The sequence below is a fragment of the Ipomoea triloba genome, chromosome 9 (assembly GCF_003576645.1).
Source record: "Ipomoea triloba cultivar NCNSP0323 chromosome 9, ASM357664v1".
NCBI classification, from domain to species: domain Eukaryota; kingdom Viridiplantae; phylum Streptophyta; class Magnoliopsida; order Solanales; family Convolvulaceae; genus Ipomoea; species Ipomoea triloba.
In genome coordinates, this window is record NC_044924.1 from 972,760 (window position 1) to 993,199 (window position 20,440).

The 20,440-nt window shown below is 31.8% G+C and overlaps 4 protein-coding genes across 4 annotated transcripts; all 4 read left to right on the forward strand.

The window, feature by feature from the left end:
* The first annotated feature begins 951 nt into the window (after positions 1-951).
* Positions 952-5,795, forward strand: LOC116028281 (uncharacterized sugar kinase YeiI). The gene is made up of 8 exons (XM_031269930.1): positions 952-1,116; positions 3,696-3,798; positions 3,922-3,969; positions 4,163-4,260; positions 4,347-4,461; positions 4,576-4,658; positions 4,881-5,445; positions 5,556-5,795. The coding sequence occupies exons 1-8, from the start codon at positions 1,024-1,026 to the stop codon at positions 5,612-5,614; spliced, it is 1,164 nt and encodes a 387-aa protein (XP_031125790.1). The 5' UTR covers positions 952-1,023; the 3' UTR covers positions 5,615-5,795.
* On the forward strand, positions 1,132-3,683 carry LOC116028280 (putative pentatricopeptide repeat-containing protein At3g18840). Its single transcript, XM_031269929.1, has 2 exons — positions 1,132-3,367; positions 3,398-3,683. The coding sequence occupies exon 1, from the start codon at positions 1,270-1,272 to the stop codon at positions 3,304-3,306; it is 2,037 nt and encodes a 678-aa protein (XP_031125789.1). The 5' UTR covers positions 1,132-1,269; the 3' UTR covers positions 3,307-3,367; positions 3,398-3,683.
* Positions 5,796-8,306: 2,511 nt separating the features above from the next.
* On the forward strand, positions 8,307-9,337 carry LOC116028965 (adenylate isopentenyltransferase 5, chloroplastic-like). The gene is made up of 2 exons (XM_031270824.1): positions 8,307-8,766; positions 9,039-9,337. Exons 1-2 carry the CDS (start codon positions 8,307-8,309, stop codon positions 9,335-9,337), a joined length of 759 nt encoding a protein of 252 aa, XP_031126684.1.
* A 9,603-nt stretch (positions 9,338-18,940) lies between these two features.
* Positions 18,941-19,947, forward strand: LOC116028966 (adenylate isopentenyltransferase 5, chloroplastic-like). The gene is made up of 2 exons (XM_031270825.1): positions 18,941-19,406; positions 19,583-19,947. Exons 1-2 carry the CDS (start codon positions 18,941-18,943, stop codon positions 19,945-19,947), a joined length of 831 nt encoding a protein of 276 aa, XP_031126685.1.
* Positions 19,948-20,440: the final 493 nt, after the last annotated feature.

The following is a 20,440-nucleotide window of genomic DNA, read 5'->3' on the forward strand; positions in this document are numbered from 1 at the left end:
GTACGTTTTAAGATATCTGGCGTAACCTTCCCTAAAATCTAAAAAAATAAAATACTTTTCCAAGTTTTTTTTTTAACTATGGAGATCGTTCTAAATTAAACCATTTACTTCTAAAATATTTTTCAAATCAAATCTCATATACTATATAAAAAAATCATATTCATTTGTTAATATTGTAGAGACCATATATATATGGGAGTAAAGGATGTCAATCTAAAATTACCACATAAGTATGTATCATATATATAAAATTTGTAATGTTACTTTTTCAAAAAAGCCTATATTACAATTTATTTTGTGATAAGAGTAGAAAATGCAGGTTTTCTAAAAATATTGTGATCATCGATCATTTATAACTTTATGAAGAGTAAACAGATGTGTTTTATATAACTTATAAAGAAGAACATGATTAGAATTTATTTTGGATTACAAAAACTATTTCAAAACGGGTGATATGTTACTATTTTAAATTAGCACTTAAAAGAGCGTTTTTTTTTTAATATTACGGAAAGAATCATAAGAATGCACTCTAGGTAAAGTTCGCTTTGGACCAGCTTAATAGACATTATTAAGTTAATTGTCCAATTGACTCAATTAGTGTTAATGCAAAATTACGAGGTTCTATACAAAAGGCTAGATGGATTACAACATCCCCTATTCAATATATGTTTTATGTAGTGATGGAAACTCGATTCAGTTGAAGGTGTAAATCTTAATTAAATGTAAATTAGAAATATTAAAATGTTAGGTTTGATATTTTATGTATGATTTGACTAATAAAATATTTAATTAATCGGCTATAAAAGTTTTGGCCAAAAAATGAATTAGAAAGATTTTACTTTTATATATAAGTATGGAAGTATAGATGCAGATTATATTAAAAAATTTAAAATGGCAACAACAAAAATATAACATTGTGTTAAAAACAGTACCAATATTAAACCTTTCATTCCGAAATTTCAGTTATTGTTTTTGCGTGTTTTTTTTGTTTTTTTTAAGATTGAGCAAAAAGGTAAAGCTACCATGGCGGAGCCGGTAGTGATAGGGGGTATGGTGTTGGATATAAATTGCAGTCCTTCTGTTCCTGTTAATCCCGGAACAACCACTCCTGGCAAGGTTTGATGTCATACTTCATAAACCCTTATTTATACCTTGCACACATAAACCCTTAATTTTTTTTTTTAAAAGAATATTTATAAACAATTGAATGATTACCATAGATTCTGTTTGTAAAGAATTTTATGCTTGTTGTATGTCAAGTTCATCTAAATGAGGTCTCTTATAGATGGGCTTAAATCCTACGTCCACAAAGTAAAATCTGGTTTTACACTGACCATCTTTACCACTAACCAACTCATTCATCTCTTCTCTAAATATGGCCTAATCGGAGAAGCTCAGAATCTGTTTGACGAAATGTCAGAACGAAACGTGTTTACCTGGAATGCCATTATAAATGCCCATGTAAAGGCCCAAAACTTTGTCCGTGCACGAGAACTTTTTGATGCTGCTCCTCAGAAAGATTCTGTGACATACAATTCAATGCTTTCCGGTTATGTAAACTGCAATGGACATGAAAATCAAGCTGTTGAAGTATTTGTTGTTATGCAGTATGAGAGTGGTAAAGCTAGAATAGATGAGTTTACTCTAACTTCGATGCTTGGTTTGACAGTAAAGTTGGGTGTCTTGTCTTATGGAAAGCAGCTGCATTCATATATGTTAAAGACTGGTAATGATATTAGTTCATTTGCTGTTAGTTCTCTCATTGATATGTATTCAAAATGCGGGTCTTTTCAAGATGCATGGAGGGTGTTTAGTGCATGTGATTGTCAAGCAGTGGACTTGGTTTCAAAGAATGCACTGGTGGCAGCTTGTCTCAGAGAAGGGCAGCTGGAGATAGCTCGGAAAATCTTTTGGAGCAACCCGGAATTGAATGATGCAATTTCTTGGAATACAATGATTTCGGGTTATGCTCATAATGGCTATGAGAAGGAAGCAATCCAATTGTTCAAGCTAATGGCAGAGGAGGGTCTTTCATGGAATGAGCATAGTTACGCTAGTGTTTTGACTGCTTGTGCTAGTCTCAAGTTTTTGAAACTTGGGAAGGAGACTCATGCTTGGGTTTTGAAGAAAGGGGCGGTTTTGAATCCATTTATAAGTAGTGGCATTGTTGATGTGTATTGCAAGTGCGGTAATATGAGATATGCTGAGTCCGTTCATGAAACTATTGAGGGGCAGAACCCTTTTTCTGTCACGTCGTTGATAGTGGGATATTCAGCAGAGGCTAACATGTTAGCAGCTAGAAGGCTCTTTGATTCTTTGGCTGAGAAGAACCCTGTGGTATGGACAGCCATAATGTCTGGTTATCTGAAATCTCAGCAAAGCGAGGAAGTTTTTCAGCTTTTTAAGGAGCACAGGGAAAAGGATGTTAGAGTAGTCCCTGATGTTCTAATTCTTGTCAGCCTGCTTGGTGCCTGTGCAATGCACGCAACTTTAGATCCTGGAAAGCAAACACATGCCTACTTGTTGAGAACAGGAACTATGATGGACGAGAAACTAGCAAACACGTTGGTTGATATGTATTCAAAATGTGGAAGCATATCGTATGCAGAAAATATATTTCAACAGTTTGAAAGCAAAGATTCGATCTTGTACAACACGATGATAGCTGGTTATGCTCACCATGGTTATGAAAATGAAACCCTTCTGCTTTTCAGAGAAATGAAGGATAGAGGATTTCAACCGGATGCAGTGACCTTTCTTGCCATTCTCTCTATGTGTCGCCACAGGGGCCTAATAAAAATTGGGGAAGAGTTTTTCTATTCAATGACGAAAGACTACAACATCTCTCCTGATATTGACCACTATTCCTGCATGATTGATTTGTATGGAAGGGGTAATCAACTTGAAAAGGCAGTAGACATTATGGAAAAGATTCCCAGCGAACCAGATGCAGTAGTTTTGGGTGCATTTGTGAATGCTTGCAAGATGAACGGGAATGCAGAACTTGCAAAAACAGCAGAGGAGGCTCTGTTGCGGATTGAAGGGGAGAATGGGGCTAGATACGTGCAGTTTGCTAGTATATATGCCTCAGACGGGAAGTGGAGTGAGATGGGGAGGATCATGAAGATGATGAGAGGGAAGGACGTCAAGAAACTTGTTGGTTGTAGTTGGGTACATGTGGGAAACAAAGTTCATACATTTACCTCTGCTGATAGATCTCACTCGGAAAAGGAGGCCATATATTTTATCTTAGGGTGTTTGATTCAAGAATTAAATGATGTACCTTCAACCTTATTACTTGAATGAAGAACCTTCAAGCAATCTAGGATCTCATCACTATGCCAGGCCAGATCTCTAGGCAAATTGACTATCTTCTTTTATCTACAATCTAAAGGATCAGAATCCAATGCCTGTAGGCAAATTATGCGATATCCTTTTTTGATTCAACTATTCAATATTATGAGATTTACTCATGTATAGCTGCATTACCTTCTAAATATATGAGTGCAAGCTAGTTCTGGTGAAGGAATAAGCATAATAAGCATGGAATCTATTTTGTAGTCTGATACCTAAGCTACTGAACAGTGAATTATCAACGTATATTGTTGATTCGTTCTGGCGTCTAATAAGTTTGTCTCTACTCAAGTCCTGCTTGTAGCCACAGGCTGCATATAATGCTGAACTTTGCTATGCAGATTGTCTATACATTAGGTGGTGTGGCAAGGAATATTGCCGAGTGCATGTCAAAGCTTGGAGCAAAGCCATACCTGATAAGTGCTGTAGGATTTGACATGGCAGGTCAGTACTATATTACTTGAACCGTGCACAAGAGAACTATAAAACGATAGGAAATTTGTAAGATTTGCTTTTTCTTTTTTTCGAAACGTTCCTGAGGTGTGACAAGCTAACTTCTCTTGATAGGAAATTTGCTATTGGAACATTGGAAATCTGCAGGATTATCTATAGAAGGTAGATTCTTAAATATTTTTCATTACTTTTTTGAATTTGATGATTTAATAATCACTTCGTAATTAATAAAAAAAAATAATTCACACATAGAGACACAGCCTGCTCCTTAATGCAGGTCTTCTTCTCTAATGTTAACATAGATTTGTAATCTCAAAAAAAGTGCTACCTTCATTTAACGGGGAAATCTGATCAGGCATTCGAAGACATCACAGTATTGAGACTGCTACGGTTTGCCACATTTACGATAGTAAAGGAGAAGTGGCAGCGGGTGTTGCTAATTTCGAAGCTGTTGTAAGTTGCTTCTAGACAAACGAATCTGTTAAATTTCAAGTTTTCGTAAAGTCTATGTTTCATTCATGGTGAAATTGTTAAAACAGGAGAAATTTCTCACATCGGCATGGATACAGAACTTCAAATGCAATATTTCGTCTGCACCAGTATTGCTGCTAGATGCAAACTTGAATTCCTTGGTTCTGCAAGCATCATGTCAACGTACGTTTTCCATGCTGGCAAACACTTTTCTTGGTTTTAATCTCGAACTATAGTGTGGAAGATGCAAAGTAACTTGTTTCTATTCAGAGATTAATTGGAAATTATGTCTCTCAGTTGCAGCAGAATGTAATACTCCAGTGTGGTTTGAGCCTGTCTCGGTTGTGAAATCCAGAAGAATTGCTTCAGTTGCCAATTATGTGAGTGCCATCGAACTTTATGTATGCCTTTTAGTTCCCTTCCCGCTTTTATGATAGTATTTGAGACGAAACTTGAGTTTAGCTTCTGTTAGGGATTGTCGCTGAAATAGGGGCCATAGTTGAGAAATAATACATCCTATTAATGTATCTATACACTTATCATTGGATTTATGCATACAGATTACAGACCTTCCTCCATTGATTTGAAAAGTTAATTTGCAGATTACATTTGCATCACCTAATGAACATGAGCTAATATCCATGGGAAATGCGGTGGCGAATGCTGATATATTCCAGCCTATAAAAAACGCTGAGGGCAGCCAAAAGCTTTCTGTAGAAACTTTGTTTCAAAGGCTAAAACCTGCAATTACGCTCCTGCTAGACAAAGGTGTCAAAGCATTGATCGTCACTATTGGCTCAGACGGGGCGTTCTTATGCTTCAGAGGGACGGGTAGCATCAACAAACTTGGTTTCACGGGAAACCAACCTTCACCCTTTAGCAAACAACTATATGAAGCTGTAACCTCAAAGTGCCCCCGAGATCATATATTCAATACTTCCAAGCGTGACTCGAGCTCCAACATGTTTGCTGTGCATTTCCCCACGCTGTCCACATCCGTTGCAAGGCTTACAGGGGCCGGGGATTGCTTGGTTGGTGGGACCCTGGCGTCCTGGTGCGCTGGTCTAGACGTCATGCAGAGTTTGGCAGTTGGGATTGCGGCCGCCAAAGCTGCAGTTGAAGTAGACAGCAATGTGCCTGCAAAGTACTCTTTAGCCAAACTCGCAGGTAAGCCATTACTGTCATCTCACTTTTCACTTACAGATTACATAAAAATACATAAAAATTTATATACTTTCTTCAATAAAACGATTGATATTCAAATCATTAATCTGCAGATGATGCGAGGATTATATATACTGGTGCGAGAACAATCTTTTGCCCGTCAATGTTGTAGATTGCCCGCAGCATACTAGCTGTTTATGCTAAAATTCATTGGAGTCCTACAAATTCATTACTCAATTTGATGAATATATGATGGATGAATGGATCTGATATGACTGATAAATTTTACTTCGGAATGTGATGAATTTAACTTCAAAGTTTGATGAATATGTTTTATATTTGGTCTCATAGTATAGCAACTCTTCTTGATATATTCTTTTATGAAGTTATTATAGACTTATATAGTTGGAGTTGAATGTTAGCCTGTTAGCCAAAGGCTATGAATAAGGGATGACAATTTGCATACACTTCACTGGTATCCATTTTGAGCTCTGTGTTCATAATTTCATAACTCCATGTTCACAATTTCATAACTCTATATTGTGAACATGGAGTTCTAAAATTGTGAACATAGAGCTCAAAATTGCATATATAAATTGTGAACATAGAATTATAAAATTATGAACATAGACTCGGGTCCACCTTGCAAGATGGACCCGAGTCCATAGCATAATTTGTCCTTTTTTCTCCTTGGGCTATTCTAAGCAAGCGAGACTCAATAGACCCTCTCCATTGGGCTGGATTAAGATAGTGGTATAATCTATCCCAACACACACTTAAAAAAAAAGTTACAATGAGTTTAAAATAATATTTGAAGTGACGATCACAATGATAAAACGTGTAATATTTTTTAAGGATAGATGCATAGAAAATCATTTCATTTTAATTTGGGTTCACCTCAATTTGTACACATGATCGAATGTATTTATATTTATGGAGTGAATCTAAATTTTGTAATAATTATAAATTAAATATAAAGTGTAATGATAATATATTGTGTCAATAAAACATTTAATAATTTAACAAATTAATTAGCATATGGATAAAGTCCGCCTGGGACCGACTCAATAAACATCTCTCACGAGAAGTCAAACTTGATAGTTTGTAATTATTGAGTCAATTGTCCGGCCAACTCAATTAGAATTGATGCAAAATAACAAGATTCTAAGCATAAAAGGTAGTTTTTTTCTTTTCTTTTTTGAGTAAAAATATTCTTACAAAATCTCATGTGGGACAACCAAAATATCAAATATATACATATATATTACAAACCGTAACGTAAATATTTAATTTTGATTACTGTAATGTCATTATGCCCTTAATGTCGTCACACGTCAGGGTACGCCTTTTGGAGAGTAATTCAATTACTCTCAATCAATTAATAGGCCAATTCATTGGACTGCAGATCAAACAAATTGCATATATTATAAATAATTTTACGAATCTGATTCGGACTCTTGAATTGTTTATGACTTCATCCTAGGATATCCTTTGTAGGTCAAATATAATCTAATGGGATTGGATATAATCTCAATAATGGGGAGAGCTCTCAACCATAAATTGAAATTACAAAAATTCGATTAATAAATGTCATCGAATGCATCAATATTATTGCAATGTATCTATTTATATAATCCAATGGGATTGGCAAATCTATTTATAATTAGTTGCCATACTCACTATATATACCGTCGACATACCCTCATTTTCATATCACTTTCATATTTCAGGCACTTTCAAAATCAGTAATATTTTTTTTAGATTGTATTACATAATTTACATAGATCTATCGTATATGCATGCATACACTTTACATAGACCATAGCAAACTTTGATTATTGTATTTACATATCATGCATAACTTTGAAATCAATTTTAAATTTGAATGTATTTATATTTATGGAGTGAATCTAAATTTTGTAATAATTATAAATTAAATATAAAGTGTAATGATAATATATTGTATCAATAAAACATTTAGTAATTTAACAAATTAATTAGCATATGGATAAAGTCCGCCTTGGACCGACTCAATAGGCATCTCTCAGGAGAAGTCAAACTTGATTATTTGTAATTATTGGGTCAATTGTCCAACCAACTCAATTAGAATTGACAAGATTCTAAGCAGAAACGGTAAATTTTTTTTTTTTGGTAAAAATATTCTTACAAAATCTCATGTGGGACATCCTAAATATCAAATATATACATATATATTACAAACCGTAACGTAAATATTTAATTTTAATTACTATAATGTCATTATGTCCTTAATGTAGTCACACGTGGCCTTTTGGAGAGTAATTCAATTACTCTCAATCAATTAATAGGCCGATTCATTGGACTGCCGATCAAACAAATTTCGTAGATTATAAATAATTCTATGAATATGATTCGGACTCTTGAATTGTTTGTGACTTTATTCTAGGATATCCTTTGTAGGTCAAACATAATCCAATGGGATTGGATATAATCTCATTAATGGGGAGAGCTCTCAACCCTGAATTGGATAAATCACAAAAATTCCATTAATAAATGTCATCGAATTCATCAATATTATTGCAATGTATCTATTTATAGAATCCAATGAGATTGGCAAATCTATTTATAATTTATTGCCATACTCACTATATATACCCTTCTCATACCCCACATTTTTATATCACTCTCATTTTTCAGACACGTTCTGTGTCCGTAATATTTTTTTTAGATTGTATTACTCTATCGTACATGCATGCATACACTTTACATAGACCATAGTCATTGTATTTACATTTCATGCATAAATTTGTAATCAATTTTAAGTTCTAATGTGTGTTTATGTATCATTTGCTATGAACAGATCAGATAATTGAGTGAAGATGGCGATGAAGAGTGTGAACAAGAAGGTGGTGCCGTTCATCATGGGAGCTACCGGAACGGGAAAATCGAAGTTGTCGGTGAGACTGGCGGCCCGAATTGGCGGAGAGATAGTCAATTCCGACAAGATTCAGGTTTATAGAGATCTTGACATTCTGGGCAACAAGATTCCCGAGGAGGAGAAGCTCGGCGTGCCTCACCATTTGTATGGCCATATCGCGGACCCCGATCAAGAATACACTACCCGCGACTTCTGCTTCGAGGCCACGTCGGTGATCGAACGGATCATAAAATCCGGCAAGGTTCCGGTCGTCGTAGGAGGATCGAATTCTTACCTTGAACCCTTGGTGGAGGACCCTGAGTTCAAGTTCAAGTCTAACTACTTGGGATGTTTCATTTGGCTCGATGCTTCTCCGAATGTTTTGAACACTTATGTCTCAAAACGAGTTGATGAAATGATTAATCAAGGTAGCTTAGTTTAAATCCAAATTGTTAGAATTAAAAAACGAGGCAGACTTTGAGTTTTATAACCCGTCAAATTGATGGATCTGACCTTTTAGCCCATTTAATCAAATGGTATTTATAGATTCATGATTAACTTTAGCTTGTTGTATTAATTTTATATATATATATATATATATATATATATATATATATCCATGTAGGCGTAGTTGAGGAGGTACGAGGAATCTTTGGTCCCGACAAGGATAACACAAAGGGTGTTCGAAGAACCATCGGAGTTTCCGAGCTGGACAAGTACCTGAGAGCTGAGTCCAACAAAGACGTGTCTGATGCTGAGAAGAAGGCGCTGCTTGACTGTGCCATTGCTCAAATGAAGACCAACACTATAGGCTTAATCCGCCGTCAAGTAGGCAAAATCCAACGGCTGAGTGACGAGCTGGGGTGGCCCATCCACCGCATCGATTCCACCGCCGTGTTGCAGATCGAGGGTGACAAACAGGCTCGGGAGGCTGCATGGTTGAAGATGGTTTTCAACCCCACCTTGAACATTCTGGAACAATACCTTAAAAACATTTGATTAATTTGCTATTGTCTCATCTTTCAAAAAAATTAAGAATAAATTCCATTTGGGCATGTCTTTAGTTATATATGCAAGTTATTAGACATGAAAAATGGAGTAACATTGTGGTGTTTTCGTTATTTGCATTAATAATTTTTCTATGAATAAAACAAGTTAAATTCAATAATTCTTCTCCATATATATAGTATACTATATTTATACGATATTACGGAGTATTATTTATTTCTTTCAATGATTCCAATGCATGCCAGATTTAAATTTTTTATTCTTTATTAATTGTGTAAAGAATTTAACATATAACACTTTTTATTTTTAGAATACCGCATTGTTTTTTTTTTTTTTTTGGGTAAGTTATTAATAATACATGATGTTCTGGGTAAGAAGATTTCTAATTAGGGGGAGAGATTAGGCATGTGACAATGAGGAATGAATGGCATTACGTTACCGTTATAAAAAATTATCATTCTATTATTGTCTTGTCGTACATTTTTTTAGATCAGGAAGAGGGATAACCAGAAAGCAATCACTTGCATTCTAGTCATCATATATTTAGTATTTATTATTGTTGTTGTTGGTTATTATTATTATTATTATTCTTATTATTTGGTATATATGCAAAACACCTTATAGTAACCAGAGGCGGATCCAGCATGGGGGCAGCTGCCCCCACTCACCCCACCGCCACCCCCTATATAGCTCTTGTATATATATATGTATGTATAGTACATATTTAGATATAACTATATAAAAAATGATATAAGTAAACAATTGGTTTGGTGGTAGGTGGTTGGTGTGCCTCTTTATTAAGGAGAGGGCGAGGGTTTGATTCTTCTAAGTAGCAGATTGCCTAATTGGAGCTTTTGTTTTATATATTATTATTAATATTTTTATAAAGTTTTAGTATGTTTTATTTTTTGTCTTTTATAAAGTTTTAGTGTGTTTTATTTTTTGTCTATATCCAACAATATTTATGACTATATTCCTTTTAAGTGATTAAATTTATAATATGTTTTCTATTTGAATTATTTTATCAAATTAATTATTTTTTCATATTTTGTTATGAGTATTTTTATAAAATTTTGATTTGATTTATTCTTCGCTTATATACAACAAATCTATGACTATATTTCCTAAATGTTTTACGGTTTAAAAAAAATTTTCGCCCTGACTAAAATTTCTGGATCCGCCACTAATACTAACAGTCTTTCGCTCCTACTTCAAAAAATTATTAGCTTAGGTTGGCTGCGCACGGAATACGCACGTACGTTAGTGACGTAACGTAGAGACGAATTGAATCCACCTCGCCGGATCTATATTTTATCAATAAAACATTTAATTATTTAAAAAATTAGCATACTAAATCAAATTAATAAAATCAGACAAATAATAATAATTTGATTTATAACTATTTAGCAAATCTATTTATTAATCACTTGCCATATTCGTCACTCAAATAGAACTATATATACCCTCCTCATACCCCTATTTTCATATCACTCTCATTTTTTTAGACACTTTCAATATCAGTAATATTTTTTTAGACCGTATTATATACTTTACATAGATCTATCGTATATGCATGCATACACTTTACATAGACCATAGCAGAATTTGATCATTGTATTTACATATGATGCATAAATTTGTAATCAATTTTAAGTTTTAAAGTCTGCTTTATGTATCATTTGCTATGAACAGATTAGACAAGCAGGCGGGGGCGGACACTCGATTGACTGAAGATGGCGATGAACACTGTGAACAAGAAGGTGGTGGCGTTCGTCATGGGAGCCAGTTTAATTTGTACAGATGATCGAATGTATCTAAATTTTTGGTATATATCTAAACGGATAGATCGAACGTATCTAAATTTTTGGTATATATCTAAACGGACATATTGAACGTATCTAAATTTTTGGTATATATCTAAATTTTGTAATAAATTTAAATTAAATAAAATCAGACAAAAAATAAAAATTTGATTTATAACTAAATTGACAAATCCATTTATAATTACTTGACATACTCGTCATTAATATAGAACTATATATCACTAGCACCGTAGTCGCACGCCAATTTCTTTTTTTTTTAATGTTTCATTTGTATGCTCCTAGCGTCTGCTTATGAAATGAAATGAATATTTAATTAATATGTGATATAAAACTATTTAAAATTAAAGATCACTAGCACCGTAGTCGCACGCCTAATTTTTATTTTTTTATTTTTAAGAAAAAATGGGCAGTAACATTTGAAATGATGAGAGACAAAGTTTGTGTAATTTTGATAAAAATAATGGTGAGGTCGAAATGATTGATGGTCATGTGAAACATGTAAAATTTTTACTGTGCATAGAAATGTATTACATTTTAATTAACAATAAATTAATAAAGCTCAATTAGTTAAAAATCTTTTACGCTCTAAATAAAATTTTAGATTCGTCCCAATTTGTACAGATGATTGAACGTATCTAAATTTTTGGTATACATCTAAATTTTGTAATAAATTTAAATTAAATAAAATCAGACAAAAAATAAAAAGTTGATTTATAACTAACTTGGAAAATCTATTTATAATTACTTGACATACTCATCATTCATATAGAACTATATATCACTAGCACGGTAGTCGCACGCCCATTTTTTTTTTTTGTTTTTTTTTTTTTTTTCATTTGTATGATCCTAGGGTTTGCTTATGAAATGAAATGAATATTTAATTAGTATTTTATCTAAATTTTTTGAATATATCTAAACGGACATATCGTATCTAAATTTTTGGTATATATATATATCTAAACGGACAGATCGAACGTATCTAAATTTTTGGTATATATCTAAATTTTGTAATAAATTTAAATTAAATAAAATCAGACAAAAAATAAAAATTTGATTTATAACTAACTTGGCAAATCTATTTATAATGACTTGACATACTCATCATTCATATAGAACTATATATCATCACTAGCACCGTAGTCGCACGCCCATTTTTTTTTTTTTTTTTTTTCATTTGTATGCTCTTAGGGTTTGCTCATGAAATGAAATGAATATTTAATTAGTATTTTATCTAAATTTTTGGAATATATCTAAACGGACAGATCNAAAATTTTTACTGTGCATAGAAATGTATTACATTTTAATTAACAATAAATTAATAAAGCTCAATTAGTTAAAAATCTTTTACGCTCTAAATAAAATTTTAGATTCGTCCCAATTTGTACAGATGATTGAACGTATCTAAATTTTTGGTATACATCTAAATTTTGTAATAAATTTAAATTAAATAAAATCAGACAAAAAATAAAAAGTTGATTTATAACTAACTTGGAAAATCTATTTATAATTACTTGACATACTCATCATTCATATAGAACTATATATCACTAGCACGGTAGTCGCACGCCCATTTTTTTTTTTTGTTTTTTTTTTTTGTTTCATTTGTATGATCCTAGGGTTTGCTTATGAAATGAAATGAATATTTAATTAGTATTTTATCTAAATTTTTTGAATATATCTAAACGGACATATCGTATCTAAATTTTTGGTATATATATATATCTAAACGGACAGATCGAACGTATCTAAATTTTTGGTATATATCTAAATTTTGTAATAAATTTAAATTAAATAAAATCAGACAAAAAATAAAAATTTGATTTATAACTAACTTGGCAAATCTATTTATAATGACTTGACATACTCATCATTCATATAGAACTATATATCATCACTAGCACCGTAGTCGCACGCCCATTTTTTTTTTTTTTTTGTTTCATTTGTATGCTCTTAGGGTTTGCTCATGAAATGAAATGAATATTTAATTAGTATTTTATCTAAATTTTTGGAATATATCTAAACGGACAGATCGAACGTATCTAAATTTTTTGGTATATATCTAAATTTGTAATAAATTTAAATAAATAAAATCAGACAAATAATAATAATTTGATTTATAACTATTTGGTAAATCTATTTATTAATCACTTGCCATACTCGTCACTCAAATAGAACTATATATCACTAGCACGGTAGTCGCACGCCTTTTGTTTTGTTTTTGTTTTTGTTTTTGTTTTTTTTGTATGCTCCTAGGGTTTGCTTATGAAATGAAATGAATATTTAATTAGTATTTTATCTAAATTTTTGGAATATATCTAAACGGACAGATCATATCTAAATTTTTGGTATATATCTAAACGGACAGATCGAACATATCTAAATTTTTGGTATATATCTAAATTTGTAATAAATTTAAATAAATAAAATCAGACAAATAATAATAATTTGATTTATAACTATTTGGCAAATCTATTTATTAATCACTTGCCATACTCGTCACTCAAATAGAACTATATATCACTAGCACGGTAGTCGCACACCTTTTTTTGGTTTGGTTTTTTTTTTTTTTTTTTTCTCTTCATTTGTATGCTCCTAGGGTTTGCTTATGAAATGAAATGAATATTTAATTAGTATTCGAAATCACTAGCACGCACCGTAGTCGCACGCCAAATTTATTATTATTTTTTTTAAATGGGCAGTAACATTTGAAGTGATGAGAGATAAAGTTGGTGTCATTTTGATAAAATAATGGTGAGGTAGAAATGATGGATGGTCATGTGAAATATGTAAAAATTTTACTGTTACATAAAAATGTATTACATTTTAACAATAAATTAATACTCATTATTTTATGTGACAAAATCTCATACAAGACTTATTCTAACTATAAATAATAATTAAACCTACAACAATAAGTAATTTATTACTAATTTGGTATATATCTATTTATATTCACTTGCCATGCATACTAGTTGGGTCTAAAGGTAGGAATAATCTCAACATATATGTATACATCATTTAAAAATAAAGACCACTACTAGCACGTTATATTTAGGCAAAATTATGTTTATCACGCAAATTATATGATGAACTAGTTGCAAGGTGGATCATGAACCGAAACAGAAGGGTTTTATATTAAGTTGTTAATGGCATAAATCAATACATCATATTTAATATAACATTTATCATGTATTATTTTCAAATATTTGTTTTATATCATCATAAATATAAACCTTAATGTATATATATAAACCCTAAATTGCAAATACATCATATATATATATATATATATATATATATATATATATATATATATATATATATACATACATACATATATATACATACATACATACATACAATCACTTTGTAAGAGGCTCATAATATTACTTCTATATGGTCATAAAAATAAAACTTAATGTATGTAAAATTACATTATACATGTGAGTCATGTTTAATATAATGTTCATAATATTTGTTTTATATGTTCATAAATATGAACATTAATGCACATAAACACTAACTTGCAGGTATATGATCAATACATCATATTTATTTATATTTACGGTATATAAAAACATATATTCCATCAAACGTATAATGATTGGAGGAGGTTGTAGCCCATCGTCCCTTTGTTTATAATCTTGTATTTCTTTTTGTATTATGTATAAATTTACGAAAAATGCTACAATGACGAATTCTAAAAATAAAAGGAGTTATATATTTAATCTCTTATGCAAATCATAAAAAAAATTAAAAAATATATATCTATGAATTTTTTACTTTGAATATGTACACACACCGCATGCTTTTGATGTCACGGCAAGCCATGACATAAGGTGATAAACCTAAAAGAGAAAGAAAAATGCTAAAGAAACCCTACTAGCTTTCCTCTTTTAATTTTATTTTTTATAATCTTTAATCGTATGTGATAGGAAGTTGTTCTTTGTGAGTGGTAAAATTAGGATGTATAGCATGGTCTAATTCAATGAAGTGGAGAGTTGCCCGCAAAGGGGTGATCAAGTGGGTGAAATATAATTTTCAGTTCTTATCAAAATGTCGCCAGCTTTATTCTTGTTAATACTCTCTCGATTGAGTTCATCACACATAGTTGTTTGTAAGCTATTATACAGGAACATTATGAACCTAATATGGATCATCAAATAGTGATTGCAAGTTTTTCTGGTCACAAAATTTAAAAAAAAAAAAAAAATCGACGAGTATTTGGCTCTCGGATAAAGCTCCTTAATTGGTTAAAATATTGGACAAAGCTCCTTAATTAGCTAAAAATCTTTGCCCCCTATATAAAACTTTGGGTTCAGATCGAATGTATCTGTATATTTAGAATGTATCTAAATTAAATCTTGTAATGATTGTAAATTAAATAAAATATTGGTATAAAAAGAAAATCTCTTAGATACACCAGATCCGGCTCGGTTATTGATAGAGTAAATAGATTTGCCGTTTTTTGCGATCTCTCTTCTGATTCAAAATCGTGGTGTAACGCGTATCCTCCCCTGTTCCGTTCATGGAATCGGTGAAAGAAAACAAAAAATAGATTTTCTGTTAAAGAATGAAATCTTATTGGAACTGTCCAGTTAATTTATATTAGCACATTAAATTTAATTTATAAAATTAATAATTTACAGTTAATTCTATTTTTTGTCCAAGATTTATAGGTGTCAATTCATTTTTAGTCCATTTTTTCAAAACATCCCATTTGGTCCTAATATTAGTGTGACAAACTATAAGTCTAGTGCATAAATCGCTACTTCATACAAATTCACAACACTTGTAGTTCTATTACCAAGAAGATTACTAGCACGTTATATTTAAAATTAAAAAATGAGCAACATGTTCTAATTAACACATATGCATAAGTAACACTATTGATAAAGCTCCTTAATTACGTAAAAATCTTCGCCTCTCTAAATAATATTTTGGGTTCGTCCCAGTTTGTATATATGATCGAATGTATCTATATTTTTGGAATACATTCAAATGTTGTAATAATTATGAATTAAATAAAATGTTGGAGAATACATTGTTTATAATCTTGTATTTCTTTTTGTATTATGTATAAATTTACGAAAAATGCTACAATGCCGAATTCCAAAAAAATTAAAATATATATCTATATGAATTTTTACTTTGAATATGTACACACACCGCATGCCTTTGATATAATGGCATAAGCCATGACATAAGGTGATAGCCTAAAACAGAAAGAAAAATGCTAAGAAACCCTACTAGCTAGCTTTCCTCTTTTAATTTTATTTTTATTTTTTAACCTTTAATCTGATGTGATAAGGATGTATAGCATGGTCTAATCTAATAAAGTTGAGAGTTGCCCCGAAAGGAGTGATTAAGTGGGTGAAATATGATTTTCAATTCCTATCAAAATGTTACGAGTTTGATTCTTGTGAATACTCTTTCAGTTGAGTTCATCACACATAGTTGTTTGTAAGCTATTACACAATAGCGGGGCGTACCCAATATAGACCACCATATATATAGTGATTACAGATCAGATTTTCATAATCACAAAATAAAAATAAAATTAAAGAGTTGTTGGCTCTCGGATAAAGCTCCTTAATTGGTTAAAATATTGGACAAAGCTCCTTAATTGCTAAAAATCTTTGCCCCGTATATAAATTTTTGGGTTCACATCGAATGCGTATCTGTATATTTAGAATGTATCTAAATTAAATCTTATAAAGATTGTAAATTAAATAAAACATTGGTATAATACATTGTATCAATTAAAAAATAATGTTTTAATAATTTAGCACATTAAATTTAATTTATAAAATTAATAATTTACAGTTAATGTCATTTTTTTGTCCTACATTTATAAGCTAAGTGTCAATCTACTTTTAGTCCTTTTTTTTTTTCAAAACATCCCCTTTGGTCCTAATATATATTATTGTGGCTAACTAAAAGTCTAGTGCATAAATCTACATCATAAAAATTTACAACACTTGTAGTTTTATTACCCAACACGTTATATTTAAATTTAAAAAATGAGCAACATGTTTGGTGTGTGGTTAATTTGATATAATACTTTAATTTGAAACACAATTTGTTTGTATGAGCGTAGGGTTTGTTAGAAAAGTTATGGGTTTGAGGGATTTAAAATGGTGGTAATAATTTTGGAGCAACAATGAGTTTAATTGTGATGAGAGTGATAAAATTTGTGTAATTTGGATAAAATAATGGTGAGCTTGAAATGATGGCCATAAGTATAAGACTTGTGTATGACAGTCTCACTATAAGACATGCATATAATACTTTAATTTTTAGAGATGCATATAAAGGTATTATATTTAAATTAAAAATATTAAACGATTGGACGATCTCATATAAAATTTATTTATAATTAAATCTAAATTTGTAGTTTTCCAATGAATTGAATTAGAGAGCCATTGACTCACTTGATAAATTAAATAAAAAGTTGAATAATACATTGTTTCTATAAAAATTATTCTAACAATAAATAATAATTAAGTACGATTACATTATAATTATGTTAAAATCTAAATGTCGGTTGGAAAGTTATTGTAACAATAAATAAAAATATACGGAGAATATGACAATACAATAATGGAATGATAGCATTTGGTAGTTGTAATGCCATTTGGTAACTTTAACGTCATTCTTTAATTTCACTTTGCCCCACACAGTAATTTTTTTCATGAATGCCAGTCAACTCTCAATAACATTACTTTCATGAGTCGTAGGTTACCTCGCCCTCCGTCTTCATTCTTTCTCAACTCCTTGGCTATTCCAAGTAGGTTAGACTCAATAATGTACCCGCTCCATTGGGCAGGTCTAAAGGAATAATCCCAACATATATGTATACATTATTTAAAAATAAAGACCACTGACACATTATATTTAAATTTAAAAAATGAGCAACATGTTTGACGTGTGGTTAATTTGATACATACAATACTTTGAAAAACAATTTGCCTGTATGAGTGTACGGTTCATTGGAAAAGTTAGGAGTTATTTAAAGTATTTAAAAAGGTGGTGGTAATAATTTTGGAGCAATGACTTTTCAATAATAACATTTGAAGTTATTGAAAGTGATAAAACTTTTGTAATTTACATAAAATAACGGTGAGCTTGAAATGATTGTCATAACCTCGTAAACATAAGTCTTGTATGACAGTTTTACTATGACACATACAATACTTTTTATTTTTAGTAGTGAGGTTCGAACCTACTCCCATCATTTATGTGAGAATGTAAACCGGAATACCGGGTGCCACTAGACCACAAGGTCTTTGGCTTCGTCCCAATTTGTAAGGATGACTGAACATATCTAAATTTTTGGTATATATTTAAATGTTGTAAAATTTTAGATTCGTCGTCCCGGTTTGTACAGATGAACGGGCATATCTAAATTTTTCGTAAATATAATAAATTTAAATAAACAAAATCAGAAAAAAATAATAATAATTAGATTTTAGCAAATCTATTTATTAATCACTTACCATATTGTTCACTCAAATACAACTATATATGCCCTTGTAGTCATACCCTTATTTTCATATCACTCTCATTTTTCAAACACACTGTAATATTTTCTTAGACTGTGCTATATACTTACTTTACACTTAGCTTTCATAGTATATGCATGCATATACTATGATCATTGCATTTACATATGATGCATAAATTTGTAATCAAATTTTCAAGTTTTAATGTGTGTTTATGTATCATTTGCTATATATGAACAGATCAGACAAGCAGACAAGAATTGAAGATGGCGATGAAGACGGTGAACAAGAAGGTGGTGGCGTTCATAATGGGAGCCACCGGTTCGGGAAAATCGAAGCTGTCTGTTAGCCTGGCCGCCCGCATTGGCGGAGAGATAATCAATTCCGACAAAATTCAGGTTTATAAAGGGCTTGACGTTCTGGGCAACAAGATTCCCGAGGCGGAGAAGCTCGGCGTGCCTCACTATTTGCTTGGGCATATCGGGAACCCTAATCAAAAATACACTGCCCGCGACTTCTGCTTCGAGGCCACGTCGGTGATCGGCCGAATCATCGACTCCGGCAAGGTTCCGGTCGTCGCAGGAGGATCCAATTCTTTCCTTGAAGCCCTTGTGGAGGACCCTGAGTTCAAGTTCAAGTCCAACTACTTGGGCTGCTTCATTTGGCTCGATGTTTCTCCCAATGTTTTGAACACTTTTGTCTCCAAACGAGTTGATCAAATGCTTAATCAAGGTAACATAAAATTTAAATGGTTAAAAAACTAACGATGCAGACTTTGAGTTATTTAATCAAATGGTATATATATATGCTTTAGTGGGCCCGTCCCACCCACCTGCATGACGTACTCTATAATAAAAGAGATCATATATACAACATAGATTCATGCTTAATTTTGGATATGCATGTAGGCCTAGTTGAGGAGGTACGAGGAATCTTTGGTCCCGACAAAGATTACACAAAGGGTATTCGAAGAGCCATCGGAGTTCCCGAAATGGACAAGTACCTGAGAGCTGAATCCAACAAAGACATGTCTGATGCTGAGAAGAAGGCGCTGCTTCAATCTGCCATTGCTGAAATCAAGACCAACACTATAGGCTTAATCCGCCATCAAGTACGCAAAATCCGACGGCTGAGGGACGACCTGGGGTGGCCCATCCACCGCATTGATCCCACCCCCGTGTTACAGATCCAGGGTGACAAACAGGCTCAGGAGGCTGCATGGTTGAACATGGTTTTCAACCCTAGCTTCAACATTCTGCAAAAATACCTTTAAAACAACATATGATTAATTTGTTATTGTCTGGTCTTTCAAAAAAAAAAAAAGAATAAATTCCATTTGGGATATGGGCATGTCTTTAGATATGCAAGTCATTAGACGTGAAAAATTGAGTAACATTGTGGTGTTTTCGTTATTTGCATTGATCGTTTTTCTATGAATAAAACAAGTTAAATTCAATAATTCTTCTGATCTCCCTATATATATTATTACTATATTACTATTTATTTCTTTCAATGATTCCAATGCATGCCAGATTTATATGTTTGATTCTTTATTAATTGTGTAAAGAATTTAACATATATATAACACTTGTTATTTTTAGAATATTGCATTGTATTTTTTTTTGTGTGTAATTTATTAATAATATAATACGTGATGATCTAGTCTTAATTCTGAGCAACAAAGTTTTTAAGCAAGAGAAGTTAGACATGTGACAATGAGGAAAGCATGGCTTTACGTTGCAAAGGAATCACTTGTCTAGTCATAT